This window comes from Ciona robusta, chromosome 1 (assembly GCF_009617815.1).
Source record: "Ciona robusta chromosome 1, ASM961781v2".
NCBI classification, from domain to species: Eukaryota; Metazoa; Chordata; class Ascidiacea; order Phlebobranchia; family Cionidae; genus Ciona; species Ciona robusta.
This window is the reverse complement of record NC_143235.1, coordinates 2,656,358-2,682,923: the sequence shown is the minus strand read 5'-3', so window position 1 is coordinate 2,682,923 and position 26,566 is coordinate 2,656,358. Positions and strand designations below refer to the sequence as shown.

At 37.3% G+C, this 26,566-nt stretch overlaps 8 protein-coding genes across 8 annotated transcripts; 5 read left to right on the top strand and 3 right to left on the bottom strand.

The window, feature by feature from the left end:
- Positions 1–408: 408 nt before the first annotated feature.
- On the bottom strand, positions 409–3,115 carry LOC149741344 (NXPE family member 4-like). The gene is made up of 2 exons (XM_089893966.1): positions 2,054–3,115; positions 409–1,597 (listed from the first exon to the last, which is right to left on the bottom strand). Exons 1-2 carry the CDS (start codon positions 2,794–2,796, stop codon positions 574–576), a joined length of 1,767 nt encoding a protein of 588 aa, XP_089750092.1. The 5' UTR covers positions 2,797–3,115; the 3' UTR covers positions 409–573.
- A 2,742-nt stretch (positions 3,116–5,857) lies between these two features.
- Positions 5,858–7,857, bottom strand: LOC149741343 (uncharacterized). The gene is made up of 4 exons (XM_089887383.1): positions 7,729–7,857; positions 7,360–7,533; positions 6,780–6,975; positions 5,858–6,725 (listed from the first exon to the last, which is right to left on the bottom strand). The coding sequence occupies exons 1-4, from the start codon at positions 7,855–7,857 to the stop codon at positions 6,574–6,576; spliced, it is 651 nt and encodes a 216-aa protein (XP_089743509.1). The 3' UTR covers positions 5,858–6,573.
- A 483-nt stretch (positions 7,858–8,340) lies between these two features.
- LOC149741342 (uncharacterized) lies at positions 8,341–9,431 on the bottom strand. The gene is made up of 3 exons (XM_089887371.1): positions 9,217–9,431; positions 8,662–8,894; positions 8,341–8,569 (listed from the first exon to the last, which is right to left on the bottom strand). The coding sequence occupies exons 1-3, from the start codon at positions 9,358–9,360 to the stop codon at positions 8,404–8,406; spliced, it is 543 nt and encodes a 180-aa protein (XP_089743497.1). The 5' UTR covers positions 9,361–9,431; the 3' UTR covers positions 8,341–8,403.
- A 1,679-nt stretch (positions 9,432–11,110) lies between these two features.
- LOC149741341 (NXPE family member 2-like) lies at positions 11,111–13,770 on the top strand. Its single transcript, XM_089873519.1, has 2 exons — positions 11,111–12,054; positions 12,442–13,770. The coding sequence occupies exons 1-2, from the start codon at positions 11,318–11,320 to the stop codon at positions 13,430–13,432; spliced, it is 1,728 nt and encodes a 575-aa protein (XP_089729645.1). The 5' UTR covers positions 11,111–11,317; the 3' UTR covers positions 13,433–13,770.
- A 235-nt stretch (positions 13,771–14,005) lies between these two features.
- LOC149741340 (NXPE family member 2-like) lies at positions 14,006–17,820 on the top strand. Its single transcript, XM_089873521.1, has 2 exons — positions 14,006–16,294; positions 16,528–17,820. The coding sequence occupies exons 1-2, from the start codon at positions 15,564–15,566 to the stop codon at positions 17,510–17,512; spliced, it is 1,716 nt and encodes a 571-aa protein (XP_089729647.1). The 5' UTR covers positions 14,006–15,563; the 3' UTR covers positions 17,513–17,820.
- Positions 17,821–18,538: 718 nt separating this feature from the next.
- On the top strand, positions 18,539–22,170 carry LOC149741339 (WD repeat-containing protein 48-like). Its single transcript, XM_089873515.1, has one exon. The coding sequence runs from the start codon at positions 18,835–18,837 to the stop codon at positions 20,929–20,931; it is 2,097 nt and encodes a 698-aa protein (XP_089729641.1). The 5' UTR covers positions 18,539–18,834; the 3' UTR covers positions 20,932–22,170.
- Positions 22,171–22,224: 54 nt separating this feature from the next.
- Positions 22,225–24,801, top strand: LOC149741338 (uncharacterized). The gene has a single exon (XM_089873514.1). It carries the CDS (start codon positions 22,225–22,227, stop codon positions 24,403–24,405), a length of 2,181 nt encoding a protein of 726 aa, XP_089729640.1. The 3' UTR covers positions 24,406–24,801.
- LOC149741337 (N-terminal Xaa-Pro-Lys N-methyltransferase 1-like) lies at positions 24,771–26,315 on the top strand. The gene is made up of 3 exons (XM_089873694.1): positions 24,771–25,093; positions 25,430–25,682; positions 25,922–26,315. The coding sequence occupies exons 1-3, from the start codon at positions 24,920–24,922 to the stop codon at positions 26,182–26,184; spliced, it is 690 nt and encodes a 229-aa protein (XP_089729820.1). The 5' UTR covers positions 24,771–24,919; the 3' UTR covers positions 26,185–26,315.
- Positions 26,316–26,566: the final 251 nt, after the last annotated feature.

Here is a 26,566-nt window from a genome sequence, read left to right as displayed (position 1 = left end):
GTGCTGCTGGTAACCAAAACGGAAACGTAGGTGATTTACTGTGATACTGCACATAGTAACATTTAAATTCATATTGTTTAATTTGAATGCCCCTTTATGGTAGATTGAAACTTAGTGTCATTACGTATATACACGAATTAAAATGGTTTATTTAATTAAATAATATCCTTGGCTGTCAATGGCCTACGACTACGTGTATAAGTGGCTCAATTTATAGTACGATGGGGTAAGATGAAACACCCTTAGTACATATAATATCCAAATATCCTTATCGTGTTTTAAACAATTAACAATCTATTAGTTTTCTAATTCTTTGAATGTTTTATGTTTACTACCAAATAGGACGAGAAAGTAGAATGAAGAGGTGTTCTATTTTTTCCAACACCTTACCATACCTATACAACAATACCCTTCGAAATACATAATTTATTAATAAATCGCCGTAATCGTAATGTATACTGTATAAGTACAGCACCATGACAATAACGGTCCGATTACACTGGTGGTCTGATTTGACTATATAGTTGTAAATCGCCACCGAATACTTTAAATACATGTCTCATATAGCATCTACTATACTCGTTTTCCGTTACAGATGAAGTTGCACAAGTAAAGTGCTTCCTGTTCTAAATGTTCTTGCCTAGGATGAAAATGGTTAAGCGACCAAACGCTGGATAAATCCCATAAATCAAAATAAAACAAGTTTTTAACATCTTTAAATATCTCCCGAGTAAGAACTCCATAACGATATGCAAGCCAGCCGTTGGTTCTATTAGTGTTGGTATCCAGAACTCGTTGACTTCGGTATATCACGCGAACGTTTGCTCGTCGTTGGTTGAGTCGTAACATAGCATCCTTAATTCCCCGCATACGATGAATGAAGAAAGAAGGTTCAAAATACAAAACGTGCAAACCCAGATTAAAAATAACAACCACTTCGTTTTCACCGGGCGTTATTTCATCTAACATGTCACTCACATAAGGCATGGCGGCTATATGGCCAGAATTCTGCATGGGTGTGCCGTGGCCCCGAAAGTACATCTGAGTGCTTCCTGATTGAAATGTTCTCGGTTGGTTCCAACCGTCACCTAATGAAATCTCAGTCCCGTCTTCCCGGTAGACTGGTTCCATTCCTATCATTTTTGCGAACAAATAGTAATACTGTCTTGACGTCGAGTCGCCCAAGAAATAGATGTCTTTATTATGAAAACACGACGCAGCTTTAGCAAAAGATTTGAGGTTGTTTTTACAAAACGTAGACTTCCACACGCCGTTAACGAAATAACCATTCGGTCGTGCTGTTGTAATTCCATTTAAGCTAGTTTTGCACAGAGGCAACTTCGGCAACTGCTGTGACTGAAAACCAGGTCGTTGGATTGATATTTTCAAACCAGAGCCATAAATGAGTTTACTACTCCCAAGTTGTTGGAGCAAATTTTCGTTGCAAATTTCATTTGTAGAATCAAACACTGATGGTTTGTTTCTGTCAAATGTTAGCTTTATAATCTTTGAGCATTTTCCCGACGGTGGTTTGACGCAAAACCAGGGTTCCTGGTTGCGTGGGTTGCTGTAGTCGCATATCTCGTTAGGTGTCAATCTAGAAGTAAACAGGAATAAAGCGTAAAAAGGAGAATTTTAGTGCTACCGTTGTAGGCGTGTGTGTCCTTGGGCAAGGTACCTAACGACAATTGCCCAAACCCAGTGGTCACTAATAGGTTATCCAAACTGTCAGACATATATACATAAAAACAAAAAATCACTTACAAAGTTTAATAAGTGGTATAACTCGTAAGCGGGCACGAGGTGTTTGAAACAGAACACCCTTTTTAAACGACTGTCGTTGCCCGCCACGCCAACAGGATATATAATTGGCTACATTTATTCAAATAGGTATATTTGTAGGGTGGGGGGAGATGGCACGTTTAAGTACCCTTTTCAGCCATTAAAAATATTATTTTTACGTTAATCAACGGAAGCGTAAAGATAGATGATAACCACTTCAGGACATAGACATACGCAATAATTTTATCTTGCAATTGGTTGGTACACTTACTTAGTAAAACTCAGTAGGTCAATATTGCACTCAGTAGATTCTAGCGTCTCAAATGTAGCGATGTATGTCGTTCCTAGAAATTTTCTTAGGGACGTACATCTAATAAGTTCAGCTATTCCTTCAAGCGGTATCATGAGTTTCACTTCAAGTCGTGCTTCCCCTGGAATCAACAGTGGCACTCTGATACTGTACGTTCCATTTCGATGATCAGTAACTATACCAGCAATACCATCAGGGTATAAACCGTCTCCATATACTAATCTAGCGACAAAATAATCTCCACCGAAAGATCTTTTGTTTTCTTTCCAATCATAAGCATCAATTCGAGCATTCAATATATCCCCAATTTTATATTCTGTTCTTTTATCGACGATTACAACCCTAGAGTTGCTGAAAGTATTTAAAGTGAAGTCCGTATTCTGCTTTCGTTGATTGAACTTGTTTAAAGAAGCCATGAGTTTTGGAAAAAAAACTCGCCAATCTTCAAGTTCCTGTTCAAAACCTTTGTCCAGAAATTCACTGCGTGGTCGGCCATAAACGTATAAATAAGAAAGTCCGAAATACGGAGAATATTTTGGAAAGAATTGTTTATATTTGGTAAAATTGATAGTAGGAAATTTGATTTTAGGTCTTGCAGTTGGATATGGTCGCCGTTCTTCAAAATGTTCGAAGCTGTTATGGTATATGATGTTAGTTACTGTGCAAATTATCACGAATACAAAAACCCAACTGTACGTTTCCATATCGAATGAAATCTAAAAAAACAATAAACTTTTTGCATGTGCTTGTACCATCAATTATTCTGTACACTATTTCTGCGAAGATAGGCAAATTGAAGGGTATATTCGCTTGTAAACTGTCGTACGTCGCTTTACTAAATTTCTTCGCTAAGTGGGGTCTAATGCTCTACAATGTTTCAACAGGTTAACATTTACTCTTCTTTCAAAACCTACATCTCAATAATAATAATATATTACCCAATTGCCACGTTTCACGAATTGCCCGTAGTCGTTACGTAATAATATGCGCTGTTACGTCACACCAGTTGTAACTTAGCTTGTTATGGTCAATGTGTTATGCACCAGAGCCATAGAAATACCGAGTAGTCCAACCCATTGTTACGTAAAAGACAAATTGAAAATAAAACTCAACAAGTTCGTTTAAACTCATTGCGAAAGTCACCGCTTTTGCTTTATTTTGAACACACATAGACGGCAGTTGGACTACTCGGTGTTTCTAGGACTCTGTTATGCACCAACCAAAGTAATATAAAACTTTGTGTCATATAGTAGGTTGGGGGGAGGATGGGGCATTTTTTTATTCCATTTTCTGGTACAAGTAGTAAACAACTAACATTCAAAGAGTTATAAAACCGTTTCCTTACGACTCCCACAGACCGTTATTAATTGTTTAAAACACGGTTTCAGAACATTTGGATATTAAGTGCTAAACGTGTCCCATCTTTCCCCCGCCCTACTATATATATAAAACATCTTCATCGGTTCGTCATCTGTCAACACAAAACAAACACGACAGGTGCAAACTTTATTTTCTTTGTATACAACATATACGCATTTTAATCAATTTAATATTGGATGGGTTGTCATTATATTGCCTATAAAATATTGTAGTGTGAGAAGATGGCTACCGTTGGAACACAGTATCACGTATTTCCTAATAGTATTTATTAACAATTAATGCTCGTTTAGACTGGCGAGCTGTCCGTTTTCACATAGTAGTCGATACTGCTTAAACAAGGGTGACTTGGGATCCAAGTTTTCGGCGATTTCGTTCCTAAAAAATATTAGAATTATTTATGTGGTTTCGAGTTTAAACGGTTGTGGCAATGGGCTACTTAAGTTTTGTTGATCAAAAGACTGTGTGTCGTGTAGCCTACATCAGATCTCTAGTACACTACTGTGTTATAAATTATAAAATTGTTGTGTTGAAAGCTTGAATAGCTATGGCATTTAAGTTATATAGGTAAACTTCACCATTTATAACATAGTGGGGTGGGGGAAGATGGGACACCTTTTTTATCGTCGCATTTGGTAGTAAACAAAGAACATTCAAAAAATTATAAAACCGTATCCTCCCGACTTCCATTCACAGTTGTTAATTGTTTAAAACACGATTAGGCTTTTGGGATATAATGTGCTAAAGATGTCCCATCTTCTCCCTCAGTACTTTTATGCAATTCCATATATCTTGTGTGATAAAGAATCCAGCTCTAGTAACCATGTAACCGTTAAACCCCATTGTAATTAGCGCAGAATATGCTCCCATGTCTGCGGATACAAAAGTGAAATTATACGACTTAACTTATGGTAAACAAGAAAAATACAAAAACACATACCAAGAGCCCGAGAAGTATCATTGTATTTCTACTAGTATATATAAGTTCTGATTTTTTTAATGCTGTGTGGAGCTTTTTGCTCTTACTGGTAAACGTATTTGCTTTTAACTCGGCAATAAAAATATAACACAGGCAAGTCGCTCACTAAAAACCTTACTGTCAAAATACCAACGATCCATAATCTGTGCTTCTGGCAACATTACATTGCCCACTATTAAAACCAGCGCATGTTGGTCCGTATATATTACTCACGTAACATTTATCATTTTTCTGTAAATAAGATGTGATTTTAAAAATACATAATTTACATTAAATCAGTGTCTTACTGTTAGTTTTTTTTAGTACACCTCAATAATTTTGCTTGTTAAAATATATACTTTTATGTACTATATATAAGTGTTACATTTACTTGTGCCTTGGGTTTAGAATTGGGCATTAAATGAAACACAAGTGTGCTGTACTCTTAACTAAGATGGTGTTAAATATAGTTAGCATGACATTACGTGTACGGAGATAATGAAATTTAAGCTGACTTACTGGGCAAGACAGATTTTCCGGAATTCTTTTAATTCCTTGGAATTTGCTTGAACAGAATGCTGTGAAAATTCCAGCACCAATGTAATACTTCGCCAAGTCTAAAAAATGAAATTAAACACTTTTTATCGGGGTGTGGACAAAATACAGGTGTTAAAATTATCCTCAATTCTACACGAATAAAAAAAAAGAAGCCACATTATCAGCCAGTACGCAACTCTGTGGTCGATTCGCACAATCGAAATTAGATGTCAGGATCAAGATATAATGCGTGTGCGTACATTGCACCAACATTTGTCCTACCACTATTAACCGTGGTAATAAAAATTTAATGAACACATCTTGACAGTTAAGATAAGCTACAGATCCAAAGAGCGAAATCAGACTGGGGTAACAATAAGTCTTAAATATGTGCAGCAACAAACATCTTCCAGCACCGAAGCTTGATAAATAAATGAATGAACGTAACTTGCTGCTTTATCCTCGCGTGGCTGGAAAACGACAACCGTTATATACCACGGATGATTATACACCTCGTGTCAGCTTACGAGTTGTATATATAACAAGGATGACCATACACCTCGTGTTAGCTTACGACCATGTATATATTACTTTGAGAGTGAATACTTTTTTTATTTTGTTATATATGGCTAATAATTTGGACAACCCATTTATAGTGACCACTGGGTTGAAGTAATTGGCGTTAATCTTGCCCAAGGACACATACGCCTTAGCTACATCGCTTATACGCTTCCAAGGCCCAACCTTTGTCTGCCACAGTTCTTGATTGTTAATAAAGTATCTGATACTAGAGCAGAGAATGAATGTATTATAATTTGGCAAGTGTGGTAGTTGAATGCAATTTACGACTGAACGTAATTTATATCGTGCGTATTACATGTAAACACAAAGGTGCAAAGGAATATTACAAAGAATAAGATATCTTAAAACTGTTTCCACTTACCCCCTACTAATGATTTGCCGTGCACAGTTGTAACGAACGAAAAAGCGTTTTCTACAAAATATCTTCCAGGCTCAGCAATCAGTTTCACGCCGGTTTTAGGCGGAAAAATACGGTTTGCAACTTCGCTGATCTGTTTACTAACCTATAGCTCCAAAGAAAAATGCACCAAATATGTTTGTTATAAAGAATATAAAGTTTCAGTCTTACGGCAACGAACCAGAAAGTTTAGTTACTGAAACGTAACAAAACAAAACCAGCAAGAATATTTACACACATTTATACAGCAAAACTATAGCCATTCCAAAAGTACAATAATATTCCTTACATTTACAAAATTCGGGCCACAGACGAATCCTCCACCGATATCGATGATTTTCATAATAATTCTATTCGACTTGGCGTAATCGTACAATTCTCTGCACTGCTGTAGGCAGTCCCTCACCGGCTCAAAGGAATTGCTTCCAGAGCCAGGATGAAAACTACACAAAGATTTTTAAACATTTAACAACGGTCTATGAAAGTCCTGAGAATACGGTTTTATTATTCTTTGAATGTAGTTTGTTTACTACCAATTGGGACGAGAAAATAGAATGAAAAGGTGTCCTATTTTTCTCCACCCTACTATATATAGAACACAATACTTCGTGAAGAATCATAACAAACATCCTACCATAGCCCGACAAGGTTCAAATCCAATTCTTTGCACAGTAATATGAGTTTCCTGGCGTCGGACATTGACGCTCCGAATTTGTCACCCATTCGTAATCCACTTCCGCAGTCTGTTACCGCCAACCGTAGAAGTAACCTGCTCAACAATGCTCAAATTCAAAGACAAAAAAGTGTGTCAAAAAATGATTAAAAAATACAATTACGAAAAAAAAAGAATAATCTATACCTTCCAGTTGGGTGAATGCGTCTGATTTTGTGCAGCTCGTCGGCGTTATCAAAAGTCATGGTACGAACACCGGTTTGACAAGCATACTCAATATGGGAAAGCATCTTGCATGGTACAGCAAAGAGAATGTCATCTGGTTTCACTCCGCATTTAAGCGCACTTTTAATTTCCCACTGAAAACACCATGGGTTGCAGACGTTACTGACTATAGTGTCAATACAACGACTTATACACTACAACAAATATATGTGCGTTGTAGCACAGTTGTTAACGTCTGATGTATCTAATCTACAGTTTACGATTTCAAGTCTCGTCGCTGCTACCATTGTGGGCGTATGTGTCCTTGGAAAAGACTTTTAAAGACAATTGCGTCACTATAATGGGTTGCCCAAATTATCAACCATACATAAAAATAAAAAAATCTTCCCAAAAAAACACATAACTGCTAGGCGGAACTAGATGTGTGAAACAGAACACCCTTGTTACAACTGCTGACGTTGCCCCGCCACGCAAGGGTAAATAACTTAAACTGATTCATCCAGACTAATACAGCATACTTTACTGGCACAATCAAAGCCCACACCCAACGACGCTAGCAGTTGTACCGCTGGTTGCAAGGAATTACACTTCATGGCGTAGTAAGGTCTGATATGAGGCATGTGTTTCGTCCACATGTGTAAATTTTGTACAACTTGTCCAAGATCTCCAATGTAAAACGAAGAGTCCCATTCCTAAACACGTCAAATCTTTTGTGTGCATAATATAATGCCAGCTATGTCAATTATCAAAGGAATGATAGTACTAATTCGTGGTATTTCCCAAAAACTGTCATCTATTTTGATTTTGGAAATTTTTGGCAACATGTGCTTAAGTGTCCCATCTTCCCCCATTGTACTATATACATTCATTCATAGCTATACACCAACCTCTAATTTCTGCTGCGAATAAATAAATTCTTTCGCCAACTCCTTTCTGCTTTTACCTCCAGTGACTCCATATACATAAGGTTGTAGCACTTTGTTTGGCTCCAACGTAAACAGTTCAATTGTTTGCATTGTATATGATGCTTAGTTAAAAAATCAATTAATAAAATTTAACTGGGCTAGCTCTTAGCTAAACTGCCAACCCATAAAAAAGATGATACTGAAGCGGTTGAGTGTGCTCCGAGCACAGATATTTAACATATATAATTATCTTAATTTTAATATATGCATAAAGATTGCGTGTTGTGTAAAGTTGCCAGCTGGCGCAATCCGGACGGGACTTAATAGTTTCCTTCCCCATGTATAACATTGACAGCCGCACCATACTATACTGAAGTGGTCTATGGAAGTCGTAAAGATTCAGTTTTATAATTATTTGAATGTTCTTTGTTTACTGCCAAATATGACAAGAAAATAGAACAATAATGGGTTGTCCCATCTTCCCCCACCCTATACTATATCTAAATGTGCTATAATTGTTTACAAATAAAAAAAAACGTAATCACGACACTTTCCTTTGGCGTTCTAGATTAATTAGGAATTTACTGTCAGTTTTTGCATGAAACCGGAGTTTCCGCCTGAAACCGTTAATGAATGAAGCTATAGTAGATTATTTATTCATAACGCATTGGCTTTTGTAACCGCTATGCATAGCCCGACAAGGTTCAAATCCAATTCTTTGCACAGTAATATGAGTTTCCTGGCGTCGGACATTGACGCTCCGAATTTGTCACCCATTCGTAATCCACTTCCGCAGTCTGTTACCGCCAACCGTAGAAGTAACCTGCTCAACAATGCTCAAATTCAAAACAAAAAAGTGTGTCAAAAAAATAATTAAAAAATACAATTACGAAAAAAAATAAGAATAATCTATACCTTCCAGTTGGGTGAATGCGTCTGATTTTGTGCAGCTCGTCGGCGTTATCAAAAGTCATGGTACGAACACCGGTTTGACAAGCATACTCAATATGGGAAAGCATCTTGCATGGTACAGCAAAGAGAATGTCATCTGTTTTCACTCCGCATTTAAGCGCACTTTTAATTTCCCACTGAAAACACCATGGGTTGCAGATGTTACTGACTATAGTGTCAATACAACGACTTATACACTACAACAAATATATGTGCGTTGTAGCACAGTTGTTAACGTCTGATGTCTCTAATCTACAGGTTACGATTTCAAGTCTCGTCGCTGCTACCATTGTGGGCGTATGTGTCCTTGGAAAAGACTTTTAAAGACAATTGCGTCACTATAATGGGTTGCCCAAATTGTTAATTGCCAACCATACATAATTTTCAAATTGTCAACCATACATAAAAAATCTTCCCAAAAAAACACATAACTGCTAGGCGGAACTAGATGTGTGAAACAGAACACCCTTGTTACAACTGCTGACGTTGCCCCGCCACGCAAGGGTAAATAACTTAAACTGATTCATCCAGACTAATACAGCATACTTTACTGGCACAATCAAAGCCCACACCCAACGACGCTAGCAGTTGTACCGCTGGTTGCAAGGAATTACACTTCATGGCGTAGTAAGGTCTGATATGAGGCATGTGTTTCGTCCACATGTGTAAATTTTGTACAACTTGTCCAAGATCTCCAATGTAAAACGAAGAGTCCCATTCCTAAACACGTCAAATCTTTTGTGTGCATAATATAATGCCAGCTATGTCAATTATCAAAGGAATGATAGTACTAATTCGTGGTATTTCCCAAAAACTGTCATCTATTTTCATTTTGGAAATTTTTGGCAAGATGTGCTTAAGTGTCCCATCTTCCCCCATTGTACTATATACATTCATTCATAGCTATACACCAACCTCTAATTTCTGCTGCGAATAAATAAATTCTTTCGCCAACTCCTTTCTGCTTTTACCTCCAGTGACTCCATATACATAAGGTTGTAGCACTTTGTTTGGCTCCAACGTAAACAGTTCAATCGTTTGCATTGCACATGATGCTTAGTTAAAAAATCAATTAATAAAATTTAACTGGGCTAGCTCTTAGCTAAACTGCCAACCCATAAAAAAGATAATACTGAAGCGGTTGAGTGTGCTCCGAGCACAGATATTTAACATATATAATTATCTTAATTTTAATATATGCATAAAGATTGCGTGTTGTGTAAAGTTGCCAGCTGGCGCAATCCGGACGGGACTTAATAGTTTCCTTCCCCATGTATAACATTGACAGCCGCACCGTACTATACTGAAGTGGTCTACGGAAGTCGTAAAGATACAGTTTTATAATTCTTTGAATGTTCTTTGTTTACTGCCAAATATGACAAGAAAATAGAACAATAATGGGTTGTCCCATCTTCCCCCACCCTATACTATATCTAAATGTGCTATAATTGTTTTCAAATAAACAAAAACGTAATCACGACACTTTCCTTTGGCGTTCTAGATTAATGAGGAATTTCCAGTTTTGGCATGAAACCGGAGTTTCCGCCTGAAACCGTTAATGAATGAAGCTATAGTAGATTATTTATTGATAACGCATTGACTTTTGTAACCGCCATGCATGTGGTAAACCAATGGTTGGTGTTAAGCAGATATAGTTTATTTAAAGGTTAATATAAAGGTTAGGCGTAGTACTATATGAGCTAGAGTATTTCAACATTTTATTTAAAAGTTTTCGAAGATTTTAAAAGAATTCTAGAAAGCTTGTCTTGCCAGGCAGTGAGTGTATGACGTCACGACCGTTTTTATTTGTCTCACGGTTTCAAATCCTATTCATAGAACTACTGTGTGTATACCTTGCTGTGTTTGTTTCATTGTAAGCAACGAATAATAGAAAGCTACAATAGGAGTAAACCGTTCACACGAAAAAGTGTCAACCCCTATACTAAAATGTCTCGCTATAGTTTTCGTTGTTCAGATCATTAATTTCTTTTGAAATATGAAAGTTAGTAGAAAGTAAAACAAAAATGTAAGGTGTATTAATTTTGTTGTAAGTTTGATTAGATTGCTAGTTGTCACAATTAAGTGTAGGATATACTTGTTTCAACACGGTCTTTATTTACAGAAACTACCGGCTAAATAGCACTCCGTATTGGATTACACCCTATAGTTCCTGGTAACTAAGACCTTTTATCAACGAATTACTCGTGACATGAAAACAGAATAGAAACAAGAATACTATAATACTGTGCAATAGCTTAGTCGTGTGGCTCAGTTGGTATCACAAGCTTATTATATGTTTAACCCGAAAAATGCCTTAGGCTTAAACCATGGACCAGCTAGCATGTGGCATAAGGTATAGTAAATTAAGTTATAGACCATTTTTTTAACTATAGTGTTTCTTTACATTCTACCCTAAAAAAAGCAAATCAAGTTGGAAACAGTTCATTATAAAACATAAACCAATATACAACACAAGCGAAGACATTGTAAGAAAAGTACATAGCAGTCGTCCTCTGAAAAATATAGCATGACAGGAGAACCGTTGAAAAGCTAGAACTTATATGTCAAGATTGTGCTCGGTAACTAATTTGTCTTTAGAACTGGTGCTATTTAGGCCACAATGACTAAGGCCGGTGCTTTTATTAAAATAGTTGCTATTATGAGCATTATTTGTTATGTATTATTTGCTTTGAACTACAGAAATAATTTGTCCGAAAATTCGAGGCCACGCTATTATCCTAAGCCGACAAAAGATATTTTTGGGAAGTACAAATTAAATTTTCAAAAAGATTCCGCGTTTTTTGGACTTGCATATTTTAACACGTACGGTCAGCCACGCAGTGATTTTCTGGACAAAGGTTTTGAACTGAAACTTGAAGACTGGCGAGTTTATTTCCCAGAACTCATGACTTCTTTAAACAAGTTCAATCAACGAAAGCAGAATACGGACTTCACTTTAAATACTTTCAGCAACTCTAGGGTTGTAATCGTCGATAAAAGAACAGAATATAAAACTGGGGATATATTGAATGCTCGAATTGATGCTTATGATTGGAAAGAAAACAAAAGTTCATTTGGTGGCGATTATTTTGTGGCTAGGTTAGTATATGGAGACGGTTTATACCCTGATGGTATTGCTGGTATAGTTACTGATCATCAAAATGGAACGTACAGTATCAGAGTGCCACTGTTGATTCCGGGCGAAGCACGACTTGAAGTGAAACTCATGATACCACTTGAAGGAATAGCTGAACTTATTAGATGTACGTCGTTACGGAATTACATTGGTACACAATATCAATCTGAATATGAGACGAAAGAAAAGACGGAATGCAACATAGATTTCAGTTATACAAAGTAGGTATATAGTACGAAATAATCTCTATTTAGGCTCATAAGTCGTTTCTATTCTTTCTAGTAAAATATAAACTGTATGTATATGCTGCTAGTAACATTATTTTTAAATTGTAACCGGACCTGCTTGTATACCCTTAGGATGAAGGTTTGAGGTTGGATGATGTTACATTAGTGGGCTAATACAACTTTGAGCAAGACCAGTAACCCAGTGAAACCTTAAAGGTTGTCCCAGTTATCAGAAATAATCAAATAAAATTCACTGACCGTAACAGAAGTGGTAATATTCACACACAAACCATTTATGTCGACAAGTTAGATTATTTCAATCGCACATTAGCCTTATTTTAGAATACTAGGAAAGTTTAAATAATCACACCCTTTTTACAGTATGACAGCAGACGAGATATGCGACTACAGCAACCCACGCAACCAGGAACCCTGGTTTTGCGTCAAACCACCGTCGGGAAAATGTCCCAAAATAACCAATGTTGTGTACAGCTGGAACCGATCGCCGTTGGATTCAACCTACGAAAAATGCAGAAATAAGTTTGTACATAACCTTGGTTGTAATCAAGTTATCCAAGGCTTAGGTTTACCTGTAACAGTAAGTCAAGATAAAGAGATACCGTCGTTGCCTTCCTGCAAAACAAGCTTAAATTGGAAGACACTGATAAGACCAAACGGATATTTTTTGAACGGTGCATGGAAGTCCACGTTTTGCGACAACAAACTTAATTCGATAGCTCAGGCTAGACCGTGTTTTGAAAACAAGGACGTATATTTTCTGGGCGATTCAACCACACGACAGTTCCATTACTTGATCGCCGGAACGTTAGGCATACAATCCGTAGGGCCACAAAATGGCCACATATGGCAACAACCCCAAACTGCAGGATCAGGGAATATTCGTTTCTATTATCGAGCCCATGGGCCGCCTTTACAAAACCCAGGCCCACCGAACACCCGACCTTATGTGAGTGATATGTTAGATGAAATAGTGCCCGGTGAGAACGAGGTGGTTATTATTTTAAACCTGGGATTACACATGTTATATTTTGAACCTTCTTTCTTCATTCATCGTATGCGGGGAATTAAGGATGCTATGTTACGGCTCAACCAACGACGAGCAAACGTTCGCTACATATATCGCAGTCATCGAGTGCTTACTACAAACTACGGCAGAGATAACGGTTGGCTTGTTTACCGGTATGGTCTCCTTACCCGGGAGATTTTTAAAGACGTGAAAAACTTCTTTTATTTGGATTTATGGGATTTATCCAGCGTTTGGCCGATTGGCGATTTTCATCCAAAATCAACGCATTTAGTTCAAGAGGCAATTTACATGAGCAATTTTATCTGTAATGGCATTCAAACGTAATAATAAACAGTGGTTCATAACAACAAACACAAGTACACCACAAAGTATAAATAGGATGGGGTAAGATGGGACATCTTAGCACATAATACCCAAATATCCTTATCGTGTTTTAAACTACTACCAACAACTTAAACAACAACCTTGTTTACTAACAAATGAGACGGGAAAATGGAATGAAAAGGTGACCCATATCCCCCCACTCTACTATATCTATTATACATTTACTTGTGGGTAATGACATACATGTATAATGTAAGACGGTTTCTATGCGAGAATTGCGCTAACCAGATAGTATTTCAATATTGTTTAACAATAATATATGGTCGAAAACACAACAATATCGTTGGCAACTCTACTGTCGATACAAGCATATAAAGTTAAGTACACGTTTCATGAGAGAACTTTGAAGTAAGAAAGGAAATAATAAAATATTGACTTTTTAAAATTCACTGGTTGCATTTTTTATTATGCATGTTTTTATATGTTTTCTACTTGTTGCAATAGTTTATAATCATTGTGTGGCTGTTTATCTTAATTATATTCAAAGAAACCGAGCTTCCTTTTAATTGTTTGCCCAGCACCGATAAGTATTTCCGTTTTGAGAACGCTGGCAGCATGCGCTGTTGTATGCCACTTGGGATTTGTTAATATATAGACCAAAATGACGCGATTACCCATTTTAATATATTATCCTAGGGCAAAACTTGTTATAACATCCATATGAGGTATTTGTAGGTGTGAGCGTGTAAAATTTATGATAGCAGTTTTTATTTCAGCCCACAAGTGATAATACTAGTGAAACATAGATTTATATACGAGGGATAGTTATTCTAAAATCTATATTATGAAAATCACTAGTAATATTTTATAACAGTTTTCACGCGTTATTGTCTGTAAACATATATAGTATCTATAGAGGCTACTAATCAATTTTATTTGTTGTATTTTAGCCTATGAAGTCATTTTTAAAGTTGAATGTATCACTGTCAATAACGTGTATAGTCGCGCTATATGCCAAACGCTTTTAAAATATGCGCGACCAACATTTATCTTCTTAGTGAGCGTTTTTCTCATTTTAATAGTTTCCTGCTTTAGTAGTTAAATCTACACAAACACTTAACTTGATTTAGTATATGTGTTTTAACGATGAAGTTATCGTCTTCGGTAATAGGACGACTTTATACCTAATATGACATGCTTTATTTCATGAAAGCGGTTTTATACACTCGGGAAGTCTTAATAAACTTACGAAGGGTTAAGGTTATTTGGTGTGTCGTGTGTATGTATATTAAAATTCTTACTTGTTGGTATCAATGTTATAGTAGGGTGGGGTTATATCGGACCTGTTTTTATTTACATTTATCCTCTCATTTGGTAGTAAACAAAGAATATAAAATTATATAACCGTATAGCCTCGCAACATTAGAAAACAGTTAATTGTTCAAAACACGATCTAAAAATATAGGAGACGGAGACAACGGCTAAACAAATATTTAAAGAGGTCAAAACATATAGTACGTTACATAATAAAAAGCCGAGTAGTCGTTTTTTCCATGAGAGCGATGGAACGAAAGACCTCATTGCGTTTCTCTATAATATGGTCTAATGCTATAGTCTATTAAGTAGTGTGTCAGGTGTCAGAAACGAATGGCTAATGGAAATTAACATTATTCAAAACAGAAACAAAGTATATACAGTATGCTATAACATAAACATCGGCTTTAAGAATATTAATAATGCCTAACAACAGAACTAAGAAATATTGATCTGAACAGCATAGACTTGCTCAGTATCAACAATGGCCGCTTAAATTGTCGCGAATAGCACGGTAAGTTACACGTGGTTGCTTCGTTGAGGTCACACAATTGTGCTATACGCTAAGACACGAAACTAACTACTACTGATCCGTATCACACAGCTAGATGACGTCATTTTATTCACTGAACCGTCGAAATACAGGGTAGCCTACAAGCAACGTGTGTATAGGTAGTGATCGAAGCGTATAATACGGGGAACGGGAAGAAAGGCCTAGTTATATACCAATATATCAGCACGTCAATTTCATAAAAAAAAACTATTATTATTTAATTTTAGAAAAAACGATAGATTTTGATATAAGTAAGAGATAAGTATGAAGAGGACGTTTAAGATTTGCTTGGTTCTATCTCTGTTTCTATTTCTGTTGCTATTAACTAATTTTCAAAAGACGACTGTTTCGTACATACAGAATCGAGTGTATCCAAAGCCAAGAGTGGACAAATTAAAGAGATTTAAACAAACCTATCCTAAAGAAACTGCGTTTTATGGACTAACATATCTAAGCCTTTATGGCCGACCACGCAGTGATTTTCTGGACAAAGGTTTTGAACTGAAACTTGAAGATTGGCGAGTTTTTTTTCCAGAACTCATGACTTCTTTAAACAAGTTCAATCAACGAAAGCAGAATACGGACTTCACTTTAAATACTTTCAGCAACTCTCGGGTTGTAATCGTCGATAAAAGAACAGAATATAAAACTGGGGATATATTGAATGCTCGAATTGATGCTTATGATTGGAAAGCAAACAAAAGTTCATTTGGTGGCGATTATTTCGTAGCTAGGTTAGTATATGGAAATAACACTTTATACCCTGATGGTATTGCTGGTATAGTTACTGATCATCGAAACGGAACGTACAGTATCAGAGTGCCACTGTTGATTCCGGGCGAAGCACGACTTGAAGTGAAACTCATGATACCGCTTGAAGGAATAGCTGAACTTATTAGATGTACGTCGTTACGGAATTACATTGGTACACAATATCAATCTGAATATGAGACGAAAGAAAAGACGGAATGCAACATAGATTTCAGTTACACAAAGTAGGATATATGACATGTTTTTTTTCGTACGTATATGAACCATTTCCACTTCTGCTAGTTAATTATAAACTATTGTGCAGTTGCTTTTGTCTGAGTTTACGCTTTGTCAATTTTTTATTTGTTTAACATAGCGTAATCAAAGGCTTAAGATCAATATGCCGCTGATGACATTTACACTAACCGTAACCTTACTTGTTAAAATACTTTATTATTAAACCACACTTATCTCACAGTTTGACAGCAGACGAGATATGTGACTACAGCAACCCACGCAACCAGGAACCTTGGTTTTGCGTCAAACCACCGTCGGGAAAATGTCCCAAAATAACCAATGTTGTGTACAGCTGGGAACGATCGCCGTTGGATTCAACCTACGAAATATGCAAAAATGACTTCGTACATAACCTTGGTTGTAATCAAGTTATCCACGGCCCAGGTTTACCTGTAACAGTAAGTCAAGGTAAAGAGATACCGTCGTTGCCTTCCTGCAAAACAAGCTTAAATTGGAAGACACTGATAAGACCAAACGGATATTTCTTGAACGGTGCATGGAAGTCCACATTTTGTGACAACAAACTTAATTCAATAGCCCAGGCTAGACCGTGTTTTGAAAACAAAGACGTATATTTTCTAGGCGATTCAACCACACGGCAGTTCTATTACTTGATCGCCGGAACGTTAGGCATACAATCCGTAGGGCCACAAAATGGCCACATATGGCAACAACCCCAAACCGCAGGATCAGGGAATATTCGTTTCTATTATCGAGCCCATGGGCCGCCTTTACAAAACCCAGGCCCACCGAACACCCGACCTTATGTGAGTGATATGTTAGAGGAAATAGTGCCCGGTGAGAACGAGGTGGTTATTATTTTAAACCTGGGATTACACATGTTATATTTTGAACCTTCTTTCTTCATTCATCGTATGCGGGGAATTAAGGATGCTATGTTACGACTCAACCAACGACGAGCAAACGTTCGCTACATATATCGCAGTCATCGAGTGCTTACTACAAACTACGGCAGAGATAACGGTTGGCTTGTTTACCGGTATGGTCTCCTTACCCGGGAGATTTTTAAAGACGTGGAAAACTTCTTTTATTTGGATTTATGGGATTTATCCAGCGTTTGGCCGCTTGGCGATTTTCATCCAAAATCACCGCATTTAGTTCAAGAGGCAATTTACATGTGCAATTTTATCTGTAATGGCATTTAAACGTACTAATATACAGTAGTTCATAACATCGTTCTCAACAAAACACAAGTTATACCACAAAGCATCTATTATGTACTTATAATCTGTTTTTTTACGTGTTTTCTTATTAATGAAAAAATTGCAGCTGTTGCCATATAAATACCTGGGGTGTAAGATGGCCCTTTAGCAAATAATATCCGATAACTCCTTAAGGTATTTTAATATTTGTGTATTGCAATGTCTTGTCATCTAATGCGCTTAATTTCCTTTCAATTTATTACCGAGACACGATAATGACTTGCCCTTCGCAATATAATGGCTTCCCGCAATATAGGTTTCACTTCATGTCTACAAAATTTGACAACTTATACAGTGAGTGGATGTAATAATTCCAAGTAGTCTGGGCGCCGTGACAAAATAGTACCAATAGGTAATGGGTTCACAAGACTCTTCGCTGCTACCATTGTGGGCGTACGATTGTGTCCTTGGGCAAGAACACCAATTGCTTCAACCCAGCGGTCACTAATGGATTGTCCAAATTATTAGTCATATATTGACTAATAATACATATAGTATGGTGGGGGAAGATGGGACACTTTGTCCGACGGGCCTTTTTTTAATTTTCTTTTTACGGGCCGCCATTTAATGATAATCAGGAAAATAAGGTTACAGAATTATTCGACAGTATTATCACGACTTTATAAAACGCCCGTCAAAGCTGATTACCATTTTTAAATTTAAAAAAATATGTAAAATAGAAACAGTGTACTTTGAACAGGTAAAAAATGCGAAATAGTAAGGTGCTATATTTTAATGCTCGTTATATCATAATAAAGCAGATGATTTTTTTTAGTTGGCGTGTGCGAACGATTAAACTAGTTTCATACCTTTATAAAACAACCTTGGATATTTCGTTCAGTTTGATTTTGTCTTATAAAACTAGTTTTCAAATGTGCTTCATTATGCTACGGGGAGGAATAATATTTTGTCCGGTGTCACCTCTGTGAGTTCTGTGCTGCGTGTGTGACTTGTGTATCTGCATTCTGCATGCAGAAGCAAAGTGTGTTATCATAGTACTCTAAAACAGTGTTTAGAGTACTATGGTGTTATTCAATTTATCTTCAAACACCTATCAGCAGTAGCCTTACGAAACTAGCACCGATTTTATTTTGCACAAGTTGAAATGCGGAAAAATTCAAATCTTAGTAAAAACCAGTTGGTTTTTAATTCAAGTTATATATACCGTACGACGTACTTGGTAAGATGGCGTAAAAAGTATAACCTTGCCACATCTTTTTATATTTCAGTTTTTAGAACATAACATATAGGTTTAGTATTCTCAAATGCAGCAGAGAAGAGAAACATCTCTTTCAAGGAAGAAGATTCAAGTCTCGTTTGTAATTCGTGATGCTGTGGAAAAATACAATCGTTCTGGCGTAAATGCACTGCAGGTCGACCCGTCCATAAACCGTTTGTACACGGCAGGTCGAGACTCTATTATTCGAATATGGAATATTAATGAACCTGAAAGAAAAGAGACGGACCATTATGTGGGCTCAATGGAGCATCATACTGACTGGGTAAACGACATTGTTCTGTGTTGCAATGGCAGGACATTAATTTCTGCGTCATCTGATACAACTGTAAAAGTGTGGAATGCCCATCGAGGGTTTTGTATGTCTACCTTACGCACGCATAAAGATTATGTACAGTCTTTGGCTTATGCTAAGCATAAGGAGCATGTGGCTAGTGCCGGCCTTGATAGGCAGATATTTATTTGGGATGTGAATACCTTGACTGCTCTGACCACTACAAGAAATACAGTGACCACATCAAATGTGAATGGTTGTAAAAATTCAATATACAGTGTTGCAATGAATGATGCTGGAACAGTTCTTGTGGCTGGGTCCACTGAACGTGCTCTGAGGGTCTGGGATCCTCGGACATGCGAAAAACGAATGAAGCTTCGTGGCCACACAGATAATGTAAAGGCAATATGGATTAACAGGGAGGGAACACAGGTCCTTTCCGGTAGTTCTGACGGCTCAGTAAAGCTGTGGTCCCTTGGTCAGCAAAGGTGCATTGCCACTTTGCGAGTACATAATGAGGGTATATGGACTTTAGCTGCAACTCAAAGTGGAAGCACTTTCGGAAATATTTTCTCATCTGGTCGAGATGGTCAAGTGATATGCACAGACATGCAAGATCCCAACTTTGCACATTACCTTGTGTGTCAGGAGACTGCTTCTGTTGCGCAGCTACAGTTAGATGGTAAAGAAACTCCAGAGCTTATTTACTGTGCCACAACTAATACTCATGTCAATGCTTGGAAGATAAAACAAAGTGATATAGAAAATGACACAGAAATGGCTGAGACATTCAGTGATAGTTTTTTCCAGTTCAAGCAACCTTATTCCGCCCAACCTTCCTATGTTGTGCCCGGTGGATCAGGCATCACTCAATACAAAGTCATGCCCGACAAGAGACACATTTTGACGCAAAACACAGAAGACCGAGTTGCCCTTTGGGATGTTCTCACTGCATCCTGTGTGAGGGATATAGGTCTAGCAGATTTTGAGAGCGAAGTCAAAAAGAGAGAACAAATGGTGTACGTCCCAAATTGGTTTGCAGTTGATCTTAAACTAGGGATGCTTAGTATTCACTTGGAAGAGCCAGAATGCTTTTATGGATGGATGGCGGCAAAAGATGTGGCAGGTTTTAACGTTGTGGATCCAGTAGCTAAGGTAAACTATGGCAGTGTGATGTTGCATGTGTTGCTGGAGCAGTGGCCTGTAACGCAGGAGAAATTAATTGAACCGCCAAATGAAACAGGAGAGCCAAACCCTGCAGCGCAGGTGAAAACAAAAGGGAATCAATATTTTAAAGTTCCACCACACATCCCTGTGATATTTAGTGAGGTAGGGGGGAGGACGTTGTTTCGGTTGCTATGTGGAGATGCAGCTGGAGAAACAGAAGGAATGCTCCTACGTGAGACTGTACCACACTGGGTCCTGCAAGCAGTAACGGAGAACAAAATCTCGGTGCCCTACATAAAGATTTCGTTTTACCTCCAACCCCACCCATCTTCGAAGATCAAACCATTAAAAAACGTGAACAATAAACTTTCTGCCAACGACCTTTTGTCGATGGCCAAAGTAATGGAACATGTGCATGAGAAGATATTATGTTCGGATGATGCTTCACAAGCTTCCGCTAACGGTGGAAGCAGCTCTACTGCTGATCCAACTGAAAACGCAGAGAAAACGGCGTCTGATTGTTCTGAAGAGCAAGCAAAAGCTGCTGTTGCTGTTTCAGAGCATAACCTGGAACTCTTGTGTAGTGATATGATTCTAAATCCAGATTGGAATCTCAGGACTGTAAAATTTCTTATATGGAAAGGCAAAGGGGATCTAATACTGCACTACCGGCTAAAAAATTAAGTTCTGATATTTTAAATTTAAACCTTAAGATTCAAAGCTTCATCACTGTACTGAACTGCTGTTTAAAATGCAGTAGATTTCAAATTATTTTTGAATCCCACTCAAATTACTATTAACTATCAGTACTATGTAGTAATACTGGTAGTAGGATTTCATTAATTGGGTTGATAAAATTGTAAACATTGTAAATTTGATTTAGTATGCTACCAAGCAGTGTGATATGTTTTTCAAACTTCAAAGTGTGTGGTTATGTGGTAATGTGGTATATAACAATTGCAATATATTTATATACATAAATATATATAAAGTAGAAAATATATATCATCATAATTTGAAAATGGCACTGCCGATTTCTTGTGTTATCTTAACATAGTGGCAGAGTGACAGTGACATTATTATATATATATATATATAATTTTTTGGTCAATGCCAAAATGTGACGAAAACCGAACAGTGAAATCAATGTTGACATTTGTAAAAGTTTTTCCCATATTGTTTACTAATAGTACTCATCACAACTAAAAAGCCTTCCTGGAACATTTGCAGCAAGTAATACAAGTGCCATAGTCTTATTACCAGTTACTACATAATTACATCGTGGTAAATTAAGAAAACGAGTTAAATTAGCATTAATTACTAATTAGTCTGGTACTGTGCTAGCAGTGTTACCATACAATTACATTGCCTGCAATTAACTTGTTGTAACACGGAAAATATCAAAATAATATAAACTTATTCATTTACTTTCCTGCTAATTTCCACATTTGACAAAAATATAAATCTATATATGTATATATATATATTTAAAAAACGTTATCCTATACGTATGCTCTAATTTTCATTTGTAAATTATAATCCAAAACTTTACCAACCAAATGGTTGTGCAGCAACTGTAACCATACTTTTTAAAACTGTCTAAGTGCGAAATAAATTTATTTAAATATTCTATTCGTTGAAAATTTCAAGATAAACTGTATTTTCTACATTCTCTTACAGACATGAGCTGTATTAGCTGCTGTTAATTGGTTGCATTTCACCATTTATTTTTAAACCCATATTAATTGTCTGGCACTCCAGCAAAAAATCATTGTGATTAAAGAAAAATTTCTTTATGATGGGTTTTCAGTTTTACTTGTAATTTTTCTTCGTTTTTTAATGAAATTGTTATATTAATTAATGTAACAACGTAAGGGCGTGATTCGACGCAAAATTTATATTAATGTTATCCTATTTTTGTAGGTAGCATGTTAGGATTTTAACATAGTTAAGACAGCTTTATGCTAATCTTCTGCTATGGCACTCACAGAACATCTATCGAGTGTGACCATCACTGTTGTGTCATTAACATGTTGTGTATCAACATTACTTCTGCTTATAGCAGGCTTGAAGTATTTGCAATGGAAAATCGGGAAATCAACCGTGAACTGCTGGTTCTGTAACACTGATACAGTTGTCCCATACCGCCTTAGGAATAGGTGGGTATGCGGGGCATGTAAACAGTACAATGGTTTCAATGCAAGTGGTGATTATAATGATAAAGTCCCTGCCATGCATGATGAAAGCTTAAACCCAACAAAAGTAGGAGCTTGCCGCTCTACAGATGCGTCAGCCACCATAGAACAACATGTAAAACTATGTTCGCGATGCACACGGAACCAACTTCTAAAGGTGAAGCAGTTAGCTCAATTTGAACCAATTATTGAAGAAAATTTTGAAGTGGAAGCTGCAGCGTTTAAAGTGAAACTAGACAAGCTGTATGCCTTGTGTAGGATCTGCCACTCTGCCACCGAGAGACATATACGAATGCAAGACACAATGATAAGAGGAAGCATGTTAAGTGTGCAACAAAGACTCAGTGCCAAATTAAGCAGCTTAACAGCAAATCGACCTTATTTAAAAACCACAAAAACTGTCCTGGAACAAAAAGCGAAGTCCCTCTCAGATATCCCGTTAATTTTTCTCACCTTTGCTGTGCTTGTACTATCTGTAACAGTAAGTTACTACACCATTTGTGAATCACTCAAAGAAGTCCTAATGCTGCCTTTTGCAAGTTATTTTTATTTATTTGTGGGCAACAGTGACCCTGAGAAAGAAATGTTGCACATACTTATTGTCTCAGGCTGGATCTGCAGTATGGCTGTACTGTCTTTGCAAAAGCATAGGCAGCGAAGCAGTATATTTGCTTGTGGTTTATGGTTCACCTACTGTTTTTCAGCTTGGATATCCAAGCATGAATTCTACGAAAAGTACATCCCCTTCTTGGCCACCCTTCCCTTTAGTAAACCTGCCTTTGTTTTCAAATTACTTTCACTGTTTATTTCAGCCCTGCTACTTATTTTTTCAAGCTATTTGTCATTCAGCAGCTCACTGCCAAAAAATAAGAAAGCGTCCAGTTTTAAGCACTCTTTCAGTGAATTTCAAAAGTCTCAAAAAGTGAAGACAACGCCCTCTCCGAAAAATGCTCTAAACACGAGTATGTATTCCGACTGCAGTATGCCAAGTGATGATGAATCACCACAAGCTAAACGACATCACACACAGATGGAAGAATCGTTTAAGCGACCCAATGAAGTCGGCCTAAACGGAAGTCTTAATGCGCTCAATTTAAAAGAGGATGAGGATTTTTCTTCTTCCTTCACCCATTTTAAGCATCCTGCATCAGTACATGGAGGTAACACACTCCCATCTACTCTTCACACTCCTCCTCCATCCAGGTCCTCCAGTCTTCTATCTCTTGCGTCCCATACTTCCGCTCCTGGACAGCAGATGCAGAACAACTTCAGCACAAATTCAATTTTCGCTAAACCAACCGGCGAAGTTCCTTTTCAACGCTACAAAACCAGCACCACTGTAACAGGTTGGACACACCGACAACAAAAACCAGGCTGGCAAAGTGGACAAAAATCTGTCGCTTCAATGCCTGCTATGAGTTGGCAACGCTCCTCTCAGCTGTTAACAAACACAGCTGGACCTTCAAGAAACAATCGATTTGGTAGCCGCCCGCTTATCAGTCCTGGAAAACTGCAATGGAAAAACGCAGGCCAGAAAAAGCGCTCCCACAACTGGCAAGAGGCCAACCCAAAAACTGAACCCTCTACACAAGACCTACAAAACAGCTGGGAGCAAAAATCTGATCCGGATGTTTCAATCCATGATAGCGTAAGTCAAGTCGGCGACCGCGGGCAGCCAGAAATCAGTGACGAAGAGGACTTCAGCTTCTGCCGGACACCCCGTCGTCGTCACCGAAACTCCCCAACTCCGATGGATTTGAGCTCTTCGTCTCCAAAGTCCACGATCTCTAACCTCACTTCGATCACAATGAGAAGCGTCCATGAGGTTGAGAATAGTCGATTTTGTCGCTGGTTACTCGCTGCTTGTCTTCTCATCAACCTCATCTTAGTAATCCTTCTGGTGTTGGAGGTTCGGGAGATGAGGGGAGGAGAAGAATGGAAGAAAAATTCAGCGAATCTATAGACTGTTACTTGGTGTTGTGCTAGTTTTGTACTGCTATTTTTCACTGCGTAATAGACCTGCTTTGAGAACAATCGCATCTGCCGTTAGTTTTCGTACTGAAGTGATTAGTTCTAGTGTAGTGTGAATGTTATTTTTTGGGATAAAATGGTAATGGTGTTTATTTTGCAACAAAAATCATGATTTTCTAAAGTTCTTATTTTTCATATACTCATTCTGTTGGTGCCGTATCTGCTTTGAACTTTCATTGGTTTAGAATGTTTCTTTGTTTTTCCAATATTGCTGAGACCCTGACCCTACCTGTTAAAGCAACTCTTTGTTTATGTCAGTGCCAGAAGAGAATTCAAATAGTCATCTGTTTTCTTGGTGTATTGTAAAAATGTACTTGTTCATTTGCAGGCTTACACAACATCTGATACAAGTTACAGCGTATTTGAATCTGTATAGATTTACATGTTAATATACAGACTGGTGTGTGCTATACTTCTGTACATGTAGTGGTTCAGTGTAGTTCTACATGGAGTTAATTAGTGGTTGCTCTAAAGTTACTTCAGAAGAGGAATTTTATTGCAAAGCTGATGAATATTGGAAGAATATACCATCCACATTAAATGGAATGCTTGGTGGTTATGGCCACATATCTCAAATCGATATTCGTGGCTCTTACACATTTCTAAAGAGGTTCTTAGAGGTGTGTTTAACTTGGTGTTTCTAGTCTTGTTTCTATGTGGTTGAAATTACCATTATACGTAATATTACTTTGCAGTTTAAACTGTATTTAGGCACCCTATTCTACACAACTTTTTGCCGTTAAAAAGATAATTGCTTTAATTTCATTGCATTACAATCAATGGCGGATCTAGGCGGGGATTGTTTGGTGTTAGACACCTCTCTCAGAAAATTTATGCAAATTTCTTTGGGTAACGGTAAACATAAAAGGTCCTGGGTTAAAGTCTAATTTACTATAGCATTATTTGTTCCAAGTATTGTATAGTTATGTTGAATTACATATATTTACATATTCTAGGGTCCACGAGCTAGAGTGAAACCTAACCGCGCACTTGATTGTGGAGCTGGGATAGGCAGAGTTGCAAAGCATTTGCTGTTGCCAATTTTCAAGACTGTGGATCTTGCAGAACTGAATTCAAACTTTCTTGAGCAAGCACGTACATATTTGGGTGATGCATCTAGTAGGGTGGGGAACTACTACTGTTGTGGTCTACAGGACTTAAAACTAAAGGAAAAATCCTATGATCTTATTTGGGTACAATGGGTAACAGGTAAGTACTTTCTGTTTATAATGGCTAGAATTTTTTTATTTACTATTCGCAACCCAATATTTCACATCAGTTACTAAATGTATCTGTTACAGCAAAAAACAAGTGACTTTAATCTAGTGTACAAGTATACACATCCTTAGGATACCTACTTTGATTTTATGTGCCACATATTCCTTATATGTACTGTACCAAATACATTTTATTTTGTAAACTAATGTCTTGTTTAAACGCATTTTCAGGTCATTTGACAGATGCTCATTTTGTAACATTTTTAAACGAATGTAAATCTGCCTTGCGCAAAGGAGGTCTTATTATCATTAAAGACAATGTTGCAATTCTGGAAGTTGAACTTGATTCTGATGATAGTAGTGTGACTAGAAACCCTGAAGAATTGCGACATATATATAACACTGCAAACATGAAAATACTTTTCGAGCAAAAACAAACTCATTTTCCACCAGAGTTGTATAATGTTTACATGACTGCATTGGAGAGTAAATAGCTTTGATTTTCTATCTCTGTTTCTATGGTTTTAATACAACACTTTAATAGGCTTTGTATGTGTTTTAACTGCAGGTCTCCAGAATTTATCTGCATTAAAAATGGGCATAAAATGTTTGTGACGAAAATTAACTGAGAGAATGAATGTATTGCAGCGGAAAAACTAGTCATTTTAACAGGAGTGTTCTATTACATATAGCTCATTACCCTTTTCTATTCTATGTGGTGAGGTCTTGTCAAGGACCTGTTATTTAGGCTAGACTTTGCCCATTACCTCAGTCCCCAACACCTGGGAAGCTCATTAAATTTTTGATACGACCAGTTCCGCTCCTTTGTCAACACAGTCAAAGAAAATCCTCCGGCAGCCCTCAAGTGAAAAACTA

What these genes read in the sequence shown, in the direction of transcription:
- LOC149741341 (XM_089873519.1), top strand. Translation starts at nt 11,318, where the DNA reads ATGACTAAGGCCGGTGCTTTTATTAAAATAGTTGCTATTATGAGCATT. An exon ending in ATAGATTTCAGTTATACAAA is followed by an intron (nt 12,055 to 12,441) that starts GTAGGTATATAG and finishes CCCTTTTTACAG; the next exon opens with TATGACAGCAGACGAGATAT.
- LOC149741340 (XM_089873521.1), top strand. Translation starts at nt 15,564, where the DNA reads ATGAAGAGGACGTTTAAGATTTGCTTGGTTCTATCTCTGTTTCTATTT. An exon ending in ATAGATTTCAGTTACACAAA is followed by an intron (nt 16,295 to 16,527) that starts GTAGGATATATG and finishes CTTATCTCACAG; the next exon opens with TTTGACAGCAGACGAGATAT.
- LOC149741337 (XM_089873694.1), top strand. Translation starts at nt 24,920, where the DNA reads ATGGAGTTAATTAGTGGTTGCTCTAAAGTTACTTCAGAAGAGGAATTT. An exon ending in TTCTAAAGAGGTTCTTAGAG is followed by an intron (nt 25,094 to 25,429) that starts GTGTGTTTAACT and finishes TACATATTCTAG; the next exon opens with GGTCCACGAGCTAGAGTGAA. An exon ending in TTGGGTACAATGGGTAACAG is followed by an intron (nt 25,683 to 25,921) that starts GTAAGTACTTTC and finishes ACGCATTTTCAG; the next exon opens with GTCATTTGACAGATGCTCAT.
- LOC149741338 (XM_089873514.1), top strand. Translation starts at nt 22,225, where the DNA reads ATGGCACTCACAGAACATCTATCGAGTGTGACCATCACTGTTGTGTCA.
- LOC149741343 (XM_089887383.1), bottom strand. Translation starts at nt 7,857, where the DNA reads ATGCAAACAATTGAACTGTTTACGTTGGAGCCAAACAAAGTGCTACAA. An exon ending in GCTTTGATTGTGCCAGTAAA is followed by an intron (nt 6,976 to 7,359) that starts GTATGCTGTATT and finishes TGGTGTTTTCAG; the next exon opens with TGGGAAATTAAAAGTGCGCT. An exon ending in TAGATTATTCTTTTTTTTTC is followed by an intron (nt 6,726 to 6,779) that starts GTAATTGTATTT and finishes TTTGAATTTGAG; the next exon opens with CATTGTTGAGCAGGTTACTT.
- LOC149741342 (XM_089887371.1), bottom strand. Translation starts at nt 9,360, where the DNA reads ATGTGGACGAAACACATGCCTCATATCAGACCTTACTACGCCATGAAG. An exon ending in GTATTAGTCTGGATGAATCA is followed by an intron (nt 8,895 to 9,216) that starts GTTTAAGTTATT and finishes TATTTGTTGTAG; the next exon opens with TGTATAAGTCGTTGTATTGA. An exon ending in CGCATTCACCCAACTGGAAG is followed by an intron (nt 8,570 to 8,661) that starts GTATAGATTATT and finishes ATTGTTGAGCAG; the next exon opens with GTTACTTCTACGGTTGGCGG.
- LOC149741339 (XM_089873515.1), top strand. Translation starts at nt 18,835, where the DNA reads ATGCAGCAGAGAAGAGAAACATCTCTTTCAAGGAAGAAGATTCAAGTC.
- LOC149741344 (XM_089893966.1), bottom strand. Translation starts at nt 2,796, where the DNA reads ATGGAAACGTACAGTTGGGTTTTTGTATTCGTGATAATTTGCACAGTA. An exon ending in GACCTACTGAGTTTTACTAA is followed by an intron (nt 1,598 to 2,053) that starts GTAAGTGTACCA and finishes GTTTACTTCTAG; the next exon opens with ATTGACACCTAACGAGATAT.